At 26.5% G+C, this 20687-nt stretch overlaps 1 protein-coding gene across 4 annotated transcripts in view; it reads right to left on the bottom strand.

The window, feature by feature from the left end:
- Positions 1-533: 533 nt before the first annotated feature.
- LOC111612813 (inactive tyrosine-protein kinase transmembrane receptor ROR1-like) overlaps positions 534-20687 on the bottom strand; it is a 73578-nt gene continuing 53424 nt past the window's right edge. For 2 of the 4 annotated variants that reach the window (XM_023354071.1, XM_023354090.1), the window contains exons 6-8: positions 12506-12978; positions 11468-11698; positions 9475-11389 (exon numbers count right to left, since the gene is read on the bottom strand). In XM_023354071.1, the coding sequence (XP_023209839.1) occupies positions 10122-11389; positions 11468-11698; positions 12506-12978 (1972 nt within the window). In that variant the 3' untranslated portion in view covers positions 9475-10121. Of the gene's footprint in view, positions 1332-9474; positions 11390-11467; positions 11699-12505; positions 12979-20687 lie in introns of those variants that run through there. The other 2 variants (XM_023354077.1, XM_023354085.1) reach the window with 2 other exon arrangements.

Genomic DNA, 20687 nt, shown 5'->3' on the forward strand with positions numbered 1-20687 from the left:
TACTAGTGAATTTCTATTGAGTTTAAAATAATAATTGATAAATTTTAGTTTCATTTTTAAAGGAAATTAATAAAATGTTATAAATGTTTTTAATATTGATTACATTTAAATGTTCGTGTTTTATATTAAATTAATGTTTCTTTTTTTGTTAAAATTTATTAATTTAAAGTTGAGAGTTTATTTATAAAACTGTGTCTATCTTTATAGTTGCATGCGTGTCAAAGGATAATTTAAAAATTTTTAAAGGTTAATTATATTTTAATTAAACATTTAATTACATAATTAATTAAATTTAAAATTTTTTACTATTAATAATAAATTTTATAAAAGTAAACTTATTAATATTAATAATTGATGACGTTTAATTTTAGAAAAATTAATTCGAAAAATAATTTAATGGAATATTTAAATTCGTCGCCGTTTTAAGTATCAAATACGAGATTTTGCAAGTGGATATTTAGTAAATTCATCAGCAAATAAGAGCGAGACACCGATTTTTCTGTGTTTTTTTCATAGAGATTCAAACAGATCAATTAAACAATCGAAATTTTTACTCAGATATAATAACACAGGCAAATGACACCAATGTATGTCAACATGAACAGAGTTACTGTGGTTTTTCTTCAAATTACAACAAACGATTGACATCAACAGAACAATATTCCAGATGAAGACACAATCGATGACAAATTTCCAGATGTTAAAAAGTGAAAAGATATACCAAACTTGTTTTCTTCAATGGAGCACATGACAAATGTTTGAAAGACAGGTGCCAATAACCGACAATCACTCAACCAACAATAGAATAATTATTCTCGAATATATTTTTTTTAATCATTTTTTCCAATTTCAATCGTTATAATAATAATTATAATTAATTATGATTAATAATACAAAAAATTCTATAAGTGAAAGTAAGTTCTTTTTTTGGTGTTTCCCTCGTTTTCTTAGGTTAAACATGTCCTTTTTTATATACGTATAATCCATCATCTTGGGTAAAATTGTTGAAGGTATCAATTTTTCTTTAAAACCCGAATTGCCTAATAATAATAATAATCCCGATATTTTCGTATATAAAAGTTACGTGATTGAGTAACACGTAGTTTTTCACAACAGGAACGGTGTCTTTTTTAAAAAATGTGTCGATATAGCACCAAATTTATAACTCAACGGATCGTTCTAGATCTGAACGCCTTTCCATTGTCCGTTGATAGAGGTTTGATGTCCGTACATCGAGGGACTGACTGATGACATACGGACCGAAAATGGTGATGTGCAGATAGTTGCTGTGGTGCAACTTAAGTTAGTAGATCCAGTGTTGTTACTGGGTCCTGTACTGCTNAAGACATTTGAAAAATTCTACTTTATGATTTATATGAATTAAAAATATTTTTTAAATTAATGGTATGATGAGAAATTTCAGTTAACACGAATACAAATGGATAGGGACATTTAGTTTTAACAGAAATAACCATAGTTTTCCATTAGCAAGATTTTAAAACTAATAAGAGAAATTTATCATCATAAATGAGATGTAACAAATTTTAATAAACTCCGATTATTAAGATTATGTAAAGTTTTCATATCTAAAATTTATGATATTTTTATAAATTTGCTATTTACATTAAATGGTTTTTTGAAAAATTACTTTTCGTTTTATTCATAACATCTTGATATAATATCAAACAGTTTAATAAATATTTAACTATTCAATTGCAAAACGAGTCAAAATTTATTAGTTCATAATTAAGATGTATTAGAAAATTATTTCTTTCCTTATTTTGAGACTGTTTACGAATACTTTCTTTTATTTTAGAGGAATGGATAAACTATGAAATAAAGGGTCTAGATTCAAATATTTAACCTTTTTTCATGAGCGTAATTTGTTCGTCTCTTTCATTTCGGGACGAATACTTAATTTTGCCTGACACACATTACACGAATCCCGGTTATTTGATTTGTCGATGCGATACAACGGCACAGTAAGTTGTTGTCTGTTAGCACATCCTATCAACAAATCCAATCCTCGCTTATATCAGAAAACAAAACTAAATTTAGTTTTAAATATTCTTGACGTATTAGAAAAATAAAGTGACCTAGTGTTCGTGTTCAATGCAATTTGTCAATCTTCAAATCCTGTTCGTAACATCAAATGCATAGAGCAGTGTGGTATTTCTAGAAACGAATCTTATGCATCATTGAATAAATTTTAATCAATCCATTTTTCTATAATACTCATCAAATTTCCGTTAATATGCATTGCATCCCATTGTCATAATAACCACGCAATGCTAAACGCATTTCGAAACTATTTCCTTGGTACTTGGCATTCCTGCACGCAACAAAATAAAATGTATTTTGTAATTATTCGTTTTGAGTTAGATTTTAGATTACTTTTTGTTACGATAAAAGAAAATATACATTAAGTTTGGTTTAATTTGATTTTGTTTTTGTTATATAATATTTAAATAACGATAAAGATAATAAATTATGATAAAAATTTATAAAGGCTGATCGAAATATTACGGTAAATTTTGAATTCATTGGCTAATACAAATGCTTAAAATATTTATAATTAGAACTTTAATTCTGGAAACGTACTTCAATAAAGAATTTAAAGAAGACGTTCTTTTAGCAAATATTATGAATTAATGAAAAGAAATCCTGATATTTTATTCGTAATAATTCGTTTGACGTTAATTATTGGAAGTTGATTATGAATTTGAGTATTAAATTTTGTTTATAAGCAATTAAACTTGTATTTGTGGTTTTTTTTAATAATCTAATTAATATCATTAATCGTTTCTTTAATTAAAAATAACAATGATAAATTATAAAATAACTGGAATTGTTTAAAATTCTTTTAAAATTGAAGATATGCAGCAATCGATTTCTTATCCTTAATAAATTGAGGATAAGTAATTGATTATTGCATACTCTGCATTTTGTAATTTATTTATATTTTAACATTTTAGCAAACTACGTTAGAAAATACAGAAATCAAGATAAATAGAAAAGTGCTTTTTTTAATCATTTATTGAATCTGCCAGAATTTGAAAAATCGGAAATTGTTTCACTCTGCTAACTTGTTGATATGCAAAATAGAAAATTAATAATAATAATATTTCCAACACAATGCCCATTTCATCTGAAATCCTAAATAAATATATTCCTTTACTATCTGATATTTGTAGTAAATTTACAGAATTTTATTAAATAATTACGGATGGATTGAAAGAAGTCTTGGACGAGATTCGTCGTGACGATATTAAACAGCTCTGAAAATTAGATTTTTGAGCAGAAATTAATTTCGAATGGGTGTAATTTTATTTTAATAATAAGATTAATCTCACGCCTCTCGAGTTTTCTAAAAGTATCTCCGTATTCGATTCATTTCCAACAAACTTATAAACATATTTTGTTTTCGAAAACAAGTGAACCGAGTGAACGTAAAATATTTATTTGTTAATAGTTTTCGATATAATTTAATTCCCATGACGTTATCTTCGTAATAATATCTAAATGTATTATATTATATAATGTTATATTGTATCTTATATTAATGATTAAGGCACTAGTTACAAATGTTTCCTCTATATCCTATTACTATTATTATTATATTGGGCTTATGTAATTTCTAACTCTGTCATAGCAGAATTGAATATTAAGTTTTAGTTGTTAGACCTGCTTGATTGTGAATCAGGTATGATTGTTTAATGCATTAACTTTTTTCTCCATCATAATATTGTAATATAAATAAATAATTTAATGTATCCAGATCATTTGCAATGAAAAGGCTGAATATGTTCAAATATAATTATCCATGAATCTTCCAGATTTAATAGATGCTAAAACGATCTGAAAGTGATGTTAGCAATGATATTAAAATTTAATATTTAAAATAATTTTATTCTACTAAAGAAAATATTCATTTAAATTGAAGCAAGTAGTAATTTGAAAGTTATAGGATCCAATTTATTCACAGTAACTATATATAATTTAGTAAAATAATAGAGTTGCGGAAGTATATCTCAGAAGGTTATATTTTAGTCAAAGCATTCATTTAAAGTAATTTACATCTCTCTGAAAGATTTCAATTTGCTTTATTATTATTTAACTGCCGTTTTTAAAAAATAACAGTTAGGAACCCAGACAGGGAGATGGTTCTTAGAATGTAGACGAGGCGTGGTAGTGTGAAGTATCTCCTTTCATTAATGTTCCTTTACTCCAGTTCGTTAAGGAGAGATCTATAGCTGTTATCGGACACCTCATTCTTCACTTCACCTTCTGGACTTGTCTTGAGCTATATCCACTCAACTGAGCAGAAAAATATCCTCCCAATGATGATCTGAAAATATATACGGTAACTTCTTTCTTACATGTGTTCGTTATGTTGTCCGGAAATAGCCATCAAGAATATCCGGGAGGTCCTAGTGTTTGATACAAGCAGATGTTAAATAAATTTCACCGATGCATTATTATTTGATGAGGCATTTGAAATGCTTATCTAGTAAATGTGGTGTCTGATTGTTGCGTCAAGAAGCTTTTTTTCAAGTTATTTCTTGAAAGATTAGTTTTAAAATCAACTAACTACACGATAATTTTTATATAAAGATTTAAATTATGCGTATTTTATCATCACATAAAATAGATTAATGTATTTATTATTATTATTTCAGATATTTAAATTATAAATTTCCAACATAAGAAAAAATTTCATTTATATTTAATAGGTATAACATTTAAATAAAAATTGTTGAGGTTATAGTGCGAATTAGTTATAGTATGGGTTACTAGATGGCAGCGGAGAGATCGGTGCGTGTTGGTGGGTTTTTAATCGATCTTAATCATGATAAACGCTCAGGCAGGAACAAATCATCAATAAATTATTAATAGCTTAATAGAATGTCATCGAAAATTAAATAATAGAAGAAGAAAGTATTTTTCTTTAAGTTAAAAACTAATGTTAGTGATTCGCACGGGACCAATCGTCGTTTAGGTAACGAAAAACACGATTTTGTGCAATAACTCCTTTTAAACTCGTTTTTAGAAAACCTGCGGCTTTTTTCCTGTGAATTGGTTTCACGTTTTAAATGGAATCATAAATTACATTCTACGTAACGTGATTATTTTATGATAATCTAATAGAATATTCTGTGTATATTTTGACATTTGAAGACATTTGAAAAATTCTACTTTATGATTTATATGAATTAAAAATATTTTTTAAATTAATGGTATGATGAGAAATTTCAGTTAACACGAATACAAATGGATAGGGACATTTAGTTTTAACAGAAATAACCATAGTTTTCCATTAGCAAGATTTTAAAACTAATAAGAGAAATTTATCATCATAAATGAGATGTAACAAATTTTAATAAACTCCGATTATTAAGATTATGTAAAGTTTTCATATCTAAAATTTATGATATTTTTATAAATTTGCTATTTACATTAAATGGTTTTTTGAAAAATTACTTTTCGTTTTATTCATAACATCTTGATATAATATCAAACAGTTTAATAAATATTTAACTATTCAATTGCAAAACGAGTCAAAATTTATTAGTTCATAATTAAGATGTATTAGAAAATTATTTCTTTCCTTATTTTGAGACTGTTTACGAATACTTTCTTTTATTTTAGAGGAATGGATAAACTATGAAATAAAGGGTCTAGATTCAAATATTTAACCTTTTTTCATGAGCGTAATTTGTTCGTCTCTTTCATTTCGGGACGAATACTTAATTTTGCCTGACACACATTACACGAATCCCGGTTATTTGATTTGTCGATGCGATACAACGGCACAGTAAGTTGTTGTCTGTTAGCACATCCTATCAACAAATCCAATCCTCGCTTATATCAGAAAACAAAACTAAATTTAGTTTTAAATATTCTTGACGTATTAGAAAAATAAAGTGACCTAGTGTTCGTGTTCAATGCAATTTGTCAATCTTCAAATCCTGTTCGTAACATCAAATGCATAGAGCAGTGTGGTATTTCTAGAAACGAATCTTATGCATTATTGAATAAATTTTAATCAATCCATTTTTCTATAATACTCATCAAATTTCCGTTAATATGCATTGCATCCCATTGTCATAATAACCACGCAATGCTAAACGCATTTCGAAACTATTTCCTTGGTACTTGGCATTCCTGCACGCAACAAAATAAAATGTATTTTGTAATTATTCGTTTTGAGTTAGATTTTAGATTACTTTTTGTTACGATAAAAGAAAATATACATTAAGTTTGGTTTAATTTGATTTTGTTTTTGTTATATAATATTTAAATAACGATAAAGATAATAAATTATGATAAAAATTTATAAAGGCTGATCGAAATATTACGGTAAATTTTGAATTCATTGGCTAATACAAATGCTTAAAATATTTATAATTAGAACTTTAATTCTGGAAACGTACTTCAATAAAGAATTTAAAGAAGACGTTCTTTTAGCAAATATTATGAATTAATGAAAAGAAATCCTGATATTTTATTCGTAATAATTCGTTTGACGTTAATTATTGGAAGTTGATTATGAATTTGAGTATTAAATTTTGTTTATAAGCAATTAAACTTGTATTTGTGGTTTTTTTTAATAATCTAATTAATATCATTAATCGTTTCTTTAATTAAAAATAACAATGATAAATTATAAAATAACTGGAATTGTTTAAAATTCTTTTAAAATTGAAGATATGCAGCAATCGATTTCTTATCCTTAATAAATTGAGGATAAGTAATTGATTATTGCATACTCTGCATTTTGTAATTTATTTATATTTTAACATTTTAGCAAACTACGTTAGAAAATACAGAAATCAAGATAAATAGAAAAGTGCTTTTTTTAATCATTTATTGAATCTGCCAGAATTTGAAAAATCGGAAATTGTTTCACTCTGCTAACTTGTTGATATGCAAAATAGAAAATTAATAATAATAATATTTCCAACACAATGCCCATTTCATCTGAAATCCTAAATAAATATATTCCTTTACTATCTGATATTTGTAGTAAATTTACAGAATTTTATTAAATAATTACGGATGGATTGAAAGAAGTCTTGGACGAGATTCGTCGTGACGATATTAAACAGCTCTGAAAATTAGATTTTTGAGCAGAAATTAATTTCGAATGGGTGTAATTTTATTTTAATAATAAGATTAATCTCACGCCTCTCGAGTTTTCTAAAAGTATCTCCGTATTCGATTCATTTCCAACAAACTTATAAACATATTTTGTTTTCGAAAACAAGTGAACCGAGTGAACGTAAAATATTTATTTGTTAATAGTTTTCGATATAATTTAATTCCCATGACGTTATCTTCGTAATAATATCTAAATGTATTATATTATATAATGTTATATTGTATCTTATATTAATGATTAAGGCACTAGTTACAAATGTTTCCTCTATATCCTATTACTATTATTATTATATTGGGCTTATGTAATTTCTAACTCTGTCATAGCAGAATTGAATATTAAGTTTTAGTTGTTAGACCTGCTTGATTGTGAATCAGGTATGATTGTTTAATGCATTAACTTTTTTCTCCATCATAATATTGTAATATAAATAAATAATTTAATGTTTGGTATAATAATTTAAATTTAAATAAAAGTAAAACGTAAAACTTTTATATTCAGAATATTTCCTTTCTTATAGCTTAGATTTATGTCAAAAAAATTATAAATGTCATTTGATTTTCTTACAAAAATTAGTATTTTTAAACATCTTCCAATGCAGTATATATATAAATGATGTTTATGTAGACTATGACGAATCACTTTTTATTTAAAAAATGAAACTTAAAATATATTGTATATGTATAAATTCTAGCTATAGGCTTATATATTGTTGACTCTCCGCTCTATGGGCACCAAAAACCCCTTTAGCAAGCCCATTATGGATTCGAACAGGCCTACAACAGGGTGGCCGGTTGGTGAAGAACGGGCCAGATATATCCGACAGACACCCACGAAAAATTCCTGGGGTTTTTTCGATCCGTCCGGATTCGATCCAAGCTATTCCAGAGTGGTAGTCGGAACCTTAACTGCTCGGCCATTCGGCTGTCCTACATACTATATATATATTTAATGTTTATGTTTTCATATATAATTTAAGTAGAAAACGTGTAAAAGATATTTATGACCATAGGCTATGTATAAAGTTATAGTCACAAAAAACCACTAAGAACAAAAAGTATTATTGTTTAACATCTTGATATTTGTGTACATTGCCAAATCATTTTTAATATAATGAAATTTAGTTAAAATTTCATATAGTTTATTTATGAAAATCTAACAATTTCATTATTACCCAATATATATATATGAATATAAAATAACCATTAAAATGTGTTAATATGTAAACTAAAACATGTTTTGGTTGATTACTTTGAGCATGTTTAGAGCACTTGTGCTATTGTAAAAGGTTGTAAATATGTTCTCCTTAATTCAATATTTATAATTGCTAAGTGTTTGGAAAATTATATACAATACTTTATAATGAGAAACAAAAGAAAATAATAAGAACAAACCTGCGTAATTAGAAAGGAGTAAAAGCTTGTGAAAAACAAAAATAAAAAATAAACCAGCGACACTAATTGAAGGCAACGACTTCTATTGTGGAAGGATTATAAGGACTTAGAAGTTCAGAGGTTATTGGCCAGATAAACATTTTCTAAATAATTGGAATACGTTCTCTCTTCACTAGTTCCGAATCATTTCTCAGATTATTACAAAACTATCCTTGATAATAAATTACATTTTAAATAAGACTAGTACGTCTCTAAGCAAGCGACCAGGCAATTCTCTGTCGGTTGTTGTTATGGTAACAACAGGTTTTAATTGTGTTTATAAAGTCGAAAGCGTTTAATAAATATATATTTCATTAAAATTCTTTTTAAAATTAACAAGTAATAAATTTACTAGTGAATTTCTATTGAGTTTAAAATAATAATTGATAAATTTTAGTTTCATTTTTAAAGGAAATTAATAAAATGTTATAAATGTTTTTAATATTGATTACATTTAAATGTTCGTGTTTTATATTAAATTAATGTTTCTTTTTTTGTTAAAATTTATTAATTTAAAGTTGAGAGTTTATTTATAAAACTGTGTCTATCTTTATAGTTGCATGCGTGTCAAAGGATAATTTAAAAATTTTTAAAGGTTAATTATATTTTAATTAAACATTTAATTACATAATTAATTAAATTTAAAATTTTTTACTATTAATAATAAATTTTATAAAAGTAAACTTATTAATATTAATAATTGATGACGTTTAATTTTAGAAAAATTAATTCGAAAAATAATTTAATGGAATATTTAAATTCGTCGCCGTTTTAAGTATCAAATACGAGATTTTGCAAGTGGATATTTAGTAAATTCATCAGCAAATAAGAGCGAGACACCGATTTTTCTGTGTTTTTTTCATAGAGATTCAAACAGATCAATTAAACAATCGAAATTTTTACTCAGATATAATAACACAGGCAAATGACACCAATGTATGTCAACATGAACAGAGTTACTGTGGTTTTTCTTCAAATTACAACAAACGATTGACATCAACAGAACAATATTCCAGATGAAGACACAATCGATGACAAATTTCCAGATGTTAAAAAGTGAAAAGATATACCAAACTTGTTTTCTTCAATGGAGCACATGACAAATGTTTGAAAGACAGGTGCCAATAACCGACAATCACTCAACCAACAATAGAATAATTATTCTCGAATATATTTTTTTTAATCATTTTTTTCCAATTTCAATCGTTATAATAATAATTATAATTAATTATGATTAATAATACAAAAAATTCTATAAGTGAAAGTAAGTTCTTTTTTTGGTGTTTCCCTCGTTTTCTTAGGTTAAACATGTCCTTTTTTATATACGTATAATCCATCATCTTGGGTAAAATTGTTGAAGGTATCAATTTTTCTTTAAAACCCGAATTGCCTAATAATAATAATAATCCCGATATTTTCGTATATAAAAGTTACGTGATTGAGTAACACGTAGTTTTTCACAACAGGAACGGTGTCTTTTTTAAAAAATGTGTCGATATAGCACCAAATTTATAACTCAACGGATCGTTCTAGATCTGAACGCCTTTCCATTGTCCGTTGATAGAGGTTTGATGTCCGTACATCGAGGGACTGACTGATGACATACGGACCGAAAATGGTGATGTGCAGATAGTTGCTGTGGTGCAACTTAAGTTAGTAGATCCAGTGTTGTTACTGGGTCCTGTACTGCTACCATTGTGCGTGCTGATGGAATGACAAAGACTTGGAGTCCTGATGTACACGGCTGGCCAACAATTTAATCTGGCGTGCAGTTCTTTAAACGTTGGCCTGTGTGAAGGAATTTCGTGCCAACATTCTACCATGAGACCATAAATTTGTGGTGGACAGTCTTCGGGACACGATAATAATTGATGAGAACAGATCATATCCACTGCTTCTTGATTGCTGTAACAGAAGTAAGGTTGAACTCCGTAGCTGAATATTTCCCATAAAACCACACCATATGACCATACATCAGACTCTGTTGTAAACTTATTATAGACGATAGATTCTGCAGGCATCCAGCGAACGGGCATTGGTCGATCGGATAGAACAGGATAATAATCAGATGTATATAAATCTCTCCATATACCAAAGTCGCATATTTTAATTGATAAATTATCGCCTACTAGACAATTTCTTGCTGCTAAATCACGATGGACATAATGATGCGATGCCAAATAATCCATCCCTGAAGCTATTTGCTTGCAGACGTGTAGCATTTCAGATAAATCGAGTGAATCGTTATTCCTACCTTCGTCACCAATCATTTCTGATCTTGGAGACTGACGAATGAGATATTCACGCAAATCTACTCGAAAACAATATTCAAATAGAAGACAAAGTGGTTCTTCTCTGCTACAAACTCCAATTAAACAAGCCAAATTAGGATGGTGAAAATCAGTTATGGATTCGGCTTCCTTTTGAAATTCTTGCTGAAGTTTGGGCGAAGCTTTTTCTCTCAATGATTTAATGAATACAGGAGTTGAAGTAGTACCTAAAACTTCTCCTTGATATGCTTTTCCGTAAGTGCCTTCGCCCACCATACGCAAAAAACGTATCGATGTCAGGGGAATTTCTGGAGCTCTAAATTGCGTTCTCATAAGAGAATTCATCTCCATTTGTTGTTGTTGCTGTGATGAATGATGAGATAAAGGCTGTGGTTTAGTTGGAGTCGATTTAGCTGGTGGAGTTGATGGTTGTTTCCTTTGCCTGACACACCATAAACCAACGAGGAGTCCAGCTAGAGTTATAAACGTAGTTACTGGAACCAAGATGTATAACCAGAGATAATCCACTAAGAATTGTTAAAAAATCAAATTAAAAATCTTTTAAAATATTTTGCAATGTGTTTATTATATTTTTATAAGCTTACCACATTTAGGAATGCTGCAGAATTCTTTCGGGTGATGTGGGTTATCGGTAAAACACCATGGTTGCACTTCTAATCCCCCAGGATTTCTACAATAACTGTGTCCACCTATCAGTTCTGGATATTCCATTACTTCGATTAACTTACTGTTCCACTGTTGACAATTCATACCGGTAGTGGTATGAGTGACTGTACCTCTATAGTCGATACCGCTCCCCGTGTAACACGTATGCTCTGGAATAAAACCATATATAAATATTTATCAGTATTTAAAGAGAAGACTAGTATTCAAAACAAAGTTTTTTTATAGTAAGGAAGTTTAGCTTATATTCGAAATCCCTGGTTATTTGTATCATATTGATGTGAAAGTCACTTGGGAAGATTACCCAAGTGACTTTTACATCAGAAGAAGTCTGTTCTGGATTAAGTGATCGAATAAAAGTACCGAAACCCTCATGAGTATCTTAGTTTACTGATGTTGGTTGGTGATTTCTGATAATCTACTGTTTACAAATATTACAAAGTTAAACAGGTACGTGCTGTATAGAAAATATTCTTGTTATGTTTTTAAGCTATAAACTTTGAAATAACGTTTAAAAAATTTCAAATTTAAAAATAAGTTACTGTGTCAATATAACTCCAGAGGAGTTTGGGTATTTGAAGTGTTAATGCTTCTTAAACGATTGTTAAGTGTATCATTTTTTACAAATGATAAAATGTAATTGTATATTTATCTCATAAAGTTAAATTTTTTTATTTATTAACTATTGAACTTGAGTTTCTCTCCTTCTTGAACCAAGAAGAGAAACTTAAGTTCAAGTATCAATTACCAAGAAGCTTAAGAATGAAGAACTAAAAGAAAATTAAAATTTTTCTTCTTCTTGGAACAAAAGAAGAGAAATTTGAAGAAGCGGCGAAACTTAGAAGAAAAGAAACTTAACTTCAAGAATCAATAAAAACGTAAAAGCGTTTTCATTGTGTAAATTTCGTTTGAATGAACAAATGCTTATGATATTGTTACAATTTCACGTTTTCACTCACCGTTTTTTACTTCGATAGAATTTGGTAAACCTAGACGTATGCAGTTAGCACTTTCCTTTGACCCAAGTGGAGGAAGCTCTTCACAAACGGGTAATACATTATGCTTATTCACAAGAGGATGTCTCTGTACGTCACCACCTCTAAGACCACATGACCCACTTTGGAGGAGTTCGCATTCATGGCGGCATACCTTTCTAGCAACCGGATGAGGTGAATTCTCTTCACACAGAGGGAATGCAAAGTAACAGAGAAGTGGTATAACATATTTATGACAATCAGTTGATATTTCGTGTGAAGTTGCAATGACAGTAATAGCAGCAGCTAGTTTCTCTTCCATATGACTCTGATGGAGGACGGATTTAACATAAACAGTTCTGTTTCTAATTAATTGAGAACATGTAATTCCTCTATAAATTTGACATAATCCTCGATGATTCTCTTCGTCATCTGGTAACCTGGATGAGGAATGAAATCTGTTGAATAAAGCTAAATATCAGAAGTTAACTATTAATTAATAAGTTGTACGTTAAATTAATTACTATATTAAATTAATAAAACACAAATTAATATATAAAATTGAAACTTTTAGCATAATCTTACAGCAATAATCAGATATATACTTTTAAAGTATCTTAAAATTTAGTGTATTTAAATTAAGTTGTAGAAAATAAAGTAGAAATTCTTCTCCAGATCATATACAAAATCAAATAAGCGGATTAAATATGTTTACTTTTCTTTAAAAAAAAGGAAAAAAGGAAACTTTTTTGAAATATTCTTTACTATTTCTTTATGCTAAGTATTTCTTTCATGGGAATTATAGACGAATCCAGACAAATGATGGATTCTGTTTTGGAAAAAGTGTTTGTTTTTCTGATGGTTGCAACTCACTGCATCCTACTTCCCTCTCCCATGTGTCCTAGAATGTAATTGGGGTCTTTTGTTTAACTGTCTTGTGGTTTCATCTTGTAAATAGAAGATATAAATGCAAAAAAAAGGAAAAAAAATCTCTACGTTTTTTCCATATTCTATAAAAAATTGTAGACTTCGAGATAAAAAGGCGTCTCTATAATTAATTCGTGTACGTACAGTACATTTATGTTGACATAAAATATAAACAGTTTCTTATGCTTGTAATAATTTATAAAATTGCTACTTATATGCTAATAAAAATATAAATATTGATATAATTATTAGTACATAATTAACTAATTTCTTTCTAGATTCTACGTAACAACTATAATAATTGGAATCTAGAAAATAACTACTTCGTAGTATTTTTATTACAGTATCTCTATAGAAAATTATATTAAAAAGATTATTATCTTGTAGAAAATATAGTTTTCTTCATATTGGTTAAGAATTCACTTGATATTGATTCAAACATTCACGATCAATTAATGTGAAAACATAGAAAAGAAGCTCGAATCTCTGTATATTGAAGCATCGATACGGTTTCATATCGATAGTTCTATCGATTTTTGATTCATTCCCTCATATATTTCTGCAAAATAATAATAAGAAAAGGGGAAAATATATAAACATTAACAAGTAATTTGCATTTTCTATCATATAAAATGTTTTATTCAAAAATATTACATAATGTAAATTTAAAATAAATATATTTTATGTATATATGCTTTTTATAAGTATTTAAATGTGTACAATAAGTAAATTGTTTGGTTATTTACACATCGTAGCTTAGATTCTTGTAAAAATATCACTGTTGTAGCTGTAATGCGTTTATCTAAAGAAGCGTAAAGAAACAAATGGAAAAGAATGCATTTCTCTCTTTTCTATTGCTCCCTTGGGATGAAACTATTTGGTTTCTTATATTCCGCGTATGGAACCAATCTCGAAAATTTCATATTTTTGTAGCTGAAGTGGTCTAAAAATATACATTAAAAACAAACATCAAATATTGCATTTTATTGTTTTTATTATGATTAATTAAAGTTATATGATTCCCTATTCTAATTTTGATGATTTTTTAATGAAAAATATAACATTTAAATAGTTTTTTCTTAATTTCTAGAGAATCAATTATTGTTATTTCGTTATTTTTCCCTTGATGTTTACATTAACATTTTGTCGTTTTTTATTTCTTTTTTCTAAATTAATTTTTCTAATATATTTTTTACAATTTAATTTCTTTTTTGTGAATAAAAATGTTTCAAAATTACATATAAATAAAGTAAATAATTAATTAATCGTATTATTTGAATTGACCGTTGTTATTAGAAAAAAAGAATGATAACCCTGCTTTACGACCGCTCGCTTTACGGCATAGATATTTTGCATTATAATTATATGAAATGCTGTATTCATGCATCGTATTTTTTGCTAGTCATTTCGACGTGGAGTTATGCGATTCAAATCCTATTTCTACGAACAGAAGCTTAATTTATGACACTGATCCTATAAGAAAATATTGAGCTCGATTTACGACGTCTCGCTTAACGACAGCTTTCTATAAACTAATTAGGTTGTAAATGCGAGGTTTACCATATAAATACCTTATATTTTGTATTGGTCATTTGGGCTTGGAATTATCTAATTCAAAGTCTATTTCCATGAATAGTACCTCAATTTATAATTCTATGGGAAATTAGAATTCGATTTACGACGATTTTCCAGATCGTTAAAGCGGGGTTTATTGTATATTCAAGACATTTTCCTACACATTAATAAACTTAGTATTAATTTAAATAAACTGTATAAAAAGTATTATGCTTATTTTATTATAACATTAACTAGGTAATTATTATTTTACTTTTCAACAAAATAACTTTCCAGAAACTCGTTTAACATTTTATTATCAATTAAAAATAAAACATTTTTATTGTAATAAAAATTAATTACTTGAAATTAATAGCATTAAAATCTATGATAGTAATTTTTATGCATTTGTACTAATAAAATTTAAATATTCCTATTTATTATTCAATTTTTTTTTTTAATCATTTATTCAGAATATAACACAGAAGTATAAAGCAATATTCCATAAAACGGTAGCAGCAATGAGTTGCAATTTCTCATGATATTTTATTACCACATTTAGAAAAAAACGATCAACACCGAATGGGATAAAACTCTTATCACACTTTATCCATTACATCTATTAGGATTCTCATCTCCAAAATACCAGATTTGTTCTGAAGAGAAGAGGAATCGTCATCTAAAAATAGATTTAACACACACACAACTGCTTATATATACACTCTATTTTAGATAAAGAAAGTTTTTCCTTTGAAATTTTAATTGAAATTCTTTTAAATGTACTTATGTACAAATGTTCAATTGGTATTTTGACTATACGATCGTCAAAAATCGATCTTTCAACACACTGTTAAGTTCACTTCAGTGACAGCTGTTACTGCTTGTCGTGAATGCTTGTTATCAGTTGCATCTTCCCTCCCATTTTCTGAATCGATCGTTCTATTTGTACACATCCCAACGAGCTAAACATAACAGTAAAAGATTTCTCTAAATCTTTTCTACGTTTTATAAAAATTGTTTTTTCTATTTTCATAAATTTTCTTAAATCTTTTAAGATTCTCTCCCCCACACTTAATTCTATAAATGGAACAGTTTTATGACTTTTTAACTGAATTTTCGTTACTTGATCGCGATCGATCAATCGATCTTTTTGAAGTCGATTTTATAATATTAAATATAGTTTTAGCATTCAAGAAAGTTATTTAAAACGCTTTAAAATATTATTTATTATCGATTATAATGGCATTAAAACTTCATCAACTTTTACTACTATGACAATGATCGTGAATGGACTTAAATCTTAGAAAAATGATCTTTAATATATAAGAATAAATTAAATTATAGCTATTTTAATGACAGAAATTAACTCTAATCCTTATTTAATTTAGTTTTAGTGATGTAAAAAATGAATATTTATGGCAAATTACGTAATAAGAAGAGTTGCTATCGCTAACACGTTCGCAATAGATCTACGATATTTTAACGAGAAATTTCGATCATTTTTTTTCGATATTAAAAAATCATGAAATAAAAAATGAAAATATATGAATCTAATCAATTATTAAAATGAAAATTTAACTTTTCTGAATTTAAATTCGTGTTACTAATGTATTTGTACCTCACATCGTAATGGAATCGCATCGCTTATCGATAGTTGCTATGTGATCGTATCGCATGAATGATGCACGATGATAGATCGATATTCTTCTTTTTATATAAAAAAAGAACTATATATGTGACAAGATTTGACAAGTAGTAATATAAAACAACATATTAACTAGATGAAATCATTAAATTTAAGCGGGAAAAAAGACATTTTAAAATAGTAAAGAAAAGGTGAAAAGTTGAGGATTAATAGAAAGTAACTTCAAGTAATCAAAATAAGAACTTACAGCGATTACAATGGATTACGCAGTTCAATATAGATGCCATGCTATAAACATTAAATCGATTTTGTAATTGTGTTTAGTAATCCCAGGCAATGCTATCTTCCTATAAAGTTCTAAATCCTGAAGCACAAGAGGGATCTACAGCATGCAAATGATCGCACTAACCTTTTTTTTCCTCTCTAGATAATTTAAACATTTTCTTTGAGATACGTTAACCTAGAAGCTGATATTTCCAATATATGATGATTCTCTTTCTTATATATATACATACATAGAACTAGAAGAAAGCTAATAAAAGTTAAAATAACATTTATATATGACATAAGCTCTTTTCATCGATAAGGCAATTCGTAATTTGTAATAAAACATGAAACATTCATGAAAGAAAAACTGAAGTAAATCTTTTCCAATCCAAACGGATGGTTCCTTTTTCTACTTTTTTATATATTTTTTAATATTTTTTTACAGAAAAAAAAGAAGAGCATATGTCACTATTGCTTCAAGATCTTTAATGTCAGAAGATAAAAATATATATATATATAAAATTCTCCATTTTTATGATGTCATTCGATTTTAAATCTCTTTTTTTAACTTAAAAAAATGTATTTTCTCATTTTCTTGATAACATTTGGAAGGTTTTTTTTAAAGAAGAATAGAAGACTTCTTGTTATCGAATTTATTCCCTTTCTTTTATTCTTTAAACCAATATTCGATATGAGATACATTATATTAATAATGAATAATGAAGGAATATTTATTATTTAATATCTAGATATTCTTGTATATAAAGAGAGAATCTATAAACTATACTAAAAAATACTTTTATTTTTTAATTCGAAAGATATTTGGAGAAATTATTCTTGTTTTCAGATGCTAAAAGCTTAGTTTTAATTATATTTATTCGGGAGAAATTCGTTAATTTAAGATAAAATATTATTTTTTTAAATATATTTTATATTAAATTAACGAATTTCTCCCGAATAAATATAATTAAAACTAAGCTTTTAGCATCTGAAAACAAGAATAATTTCTCCAAATATCTTTTAAATATCTAATAAAAAAATAGTTTTGATTATAATTATTCAGAATAAATCTATTAATTTAAGATAAAATTACTAAAAATACAATTTAAATTATTATTTTTATACATGATATAGGCCTATTTTTTTAAATTAACCAGTTTATTCTAGGTAATTTATTGATTAAATGTTTATTACTTACCTAAAGTATATTTTTGTATATAAAATTAAAAAATGTACAACTTAAAATTTAATTAAATTAACTATAATTTATTTTATATAATTAGCAAGTATTTAAATTTAAAAAAAATCAATAATAAACTGGCTAATTTAAGGTATAAATATATGTTGAAAAATTTAATTCTGTATGAATTTTAGATAGTTAACAGGTATTTAAATATAATTAATTAATAATAAAATAAAGAAAAGAGTGGAGAAAGAATAAGAAAAGAGAGAGAAAGTAAGGAGTTCAGAAAGGAATAATTTTTGCATTAAGTTAATGACAATTAATTGCAACTTACCTTGTTCAACAAAGAATCTGATAGGAATCAAGCAATAAAGAAGAAAAAATAATGGATGGGAACATGATAAAGAAACAAAAAAAATAAAGAGAAATAAGAGAAAAAGTTGAAGAAAACATTTGATGATCAACTTGGGATTAACTAGTGACAAATGAAATGAATATTCAAGAAGAAATGATTATTTTACACGCATTTTTTCCTCGATTTATACACGGATTCAATGTAAAAGCATTGTTTAAAAAAATGTCAAAAGTCAAGAAAGATATTATTTAATTTCAATCGAAGAAAATTACAAATTTTTAAAATAAGTTTTATGCCACCAATCGTTAAAATTAAATATTCTTCAAACTCAATTAGTATCTTCATTAAATAAAGTCGTAGGAAGCCCCAAGTGCCTGGCCTTCGCTAATTATCGCTTGTTGCTGTCACTATTTATAACTGGCACCATTTATCAACTTCAGTCACATGTGTCGAGTCTCATACAGTCACAATTGCTGAATGGAATGTTTGACAATAATAATATACTAAAATATTCCAAGTATTAATTTTTCTTTTTTTAAAAAATAAAAAAGAGAAAAAATTCGATTGAAAATTTAATAAGAAAAAGTTTCTTTTTTAAAAAAAAATACTATTTTTAAATTATATTTTCGATAAATTTAAGTAGGAACTTGTAATATTATACCATCGAATTTTTTTTTATTGACTAAAGATATCATATATCTACTTTTTAGTATAGGGTCATGTTTTAGATATATTTCCTCTTTATGTATTCAGAAAAATAGTTAAAATGTAAAATTTTTCGGTTTTTTTTTATACTTTTCTTTCCTATTTCTTATTTAAAATTGATCTTTCTTTATGTAAAATAATATATAAATTCTTTAAACTTTGTAGTAAATGCATCAATTTAAATTCTAAAATTGCTCATAAATTCATGTTTCATATATAGAAAGATATAACTGCACGAAATAGTATGAAAGGAATGTAATTATTCTTCGATTTATGAGCAATTTTTTGGTTGTAGAATTTAAGAAAAACATTTTTTTTTCTACATATTTAATGAATTAAAATTGTAATTCGAATATTTACAAGAATATTTAACATATTTTAAGGTAATATAGCATCTTTAAATACAGAAAATTTCTAAATAATCTCAAAAAAATGTAAATTTAACATAAAAATTATTTTTAAAAAATAATTATTAAAAACAATTTCATTCACGTAGTATTTTTGTTTAGTTTTTGTATTTTTAATACCGAATTTTATATTTTAATTTATTTTATCTTGATCTATGGGATCGTGATCTACAGATTGGGAAGCTGAATTCTTGATTACAATAATTAATTTATGAGAATCTAGAGAATTATTTCCCAACCTCTACAATTTATTCTAATAAATAAAGAAAGAAAAGCTGCATTTAATGGTATAAAGTTGACAAAATTGTTGCATTAAAATAATTTAAAGAAATGGACATTTATCACTTTTGTCGTGTTTAATATGTAATTTTTGCCATTTAATTGATTTAGAAAAACATTTAAGACATAAGAAACATCGTAAAAAATTATAGAGTAATATTTAATGTAAGATGGATGAGATAGAATTTAATTTAATAGCAACTGTTGATACGTGTTGTATCTATTAACAAAAATATCTTTTCTCTTCTTCTTTTTCTTCATCAATCGATTTTAATTGTAGTTTTTTTAAAGTTCATCACATTAAATTTTATAGTTTCGAATCTAACTTTAGAAAAAAAAAAAAATATTACCATTTTAGACGAAAATTATCCTAGAAAAGCTATTAAGATTATTACTGAAAAGTGGATGATCATAGAATTCTCAAGGGAACATTTTATATAAATTGAAAAGAAAGCTCATTTGGTATCATTTTCTAAGAATATATTTGTTATAGCTTTTGTCTTTAATCCTTTCTAATCTGCTTAGAATTTTATTCGTTTAATTAATTAAAATATCTGCAATTTAAGATTAAATTTATTGTTAATTAAACTCTAATTTTTATCTAAATTTCCTTAGAAATTTTGTATGTATTTTTATTAAGTGATCTCTATTAACATGAATTTTATGATGATGATGATGACGATGCTCTAGAACATCTTTATTAATTAAGCGTTTCAGCTATGGTTTAATTATTATAGATGGAAAATTGGATGAATATCAATAGATATAATGTTTTCTGAAGATTATTTTTAAGGAAAAATGAGGCATTTTTGGTGTGATACGATAAAAAATTATAAATAAATAAA

Source organism: Centruroides sculpturatus, unplaced genomic scaffold, assembly GCF_000671375.1.
Source record: "Centruroides sculpturatus isolate CEXI.00-Female unplaced genomic scaffold, Cexi_2.0 scaffold112, whole genome shotgun sequence".
Classification (NCBI taxonomy): Eukaryota; Metazoa; Arthropoda; class Arachnida; order Scorpiones; family Buthidae; genus Centruroides; species Centruroides sculpturatus.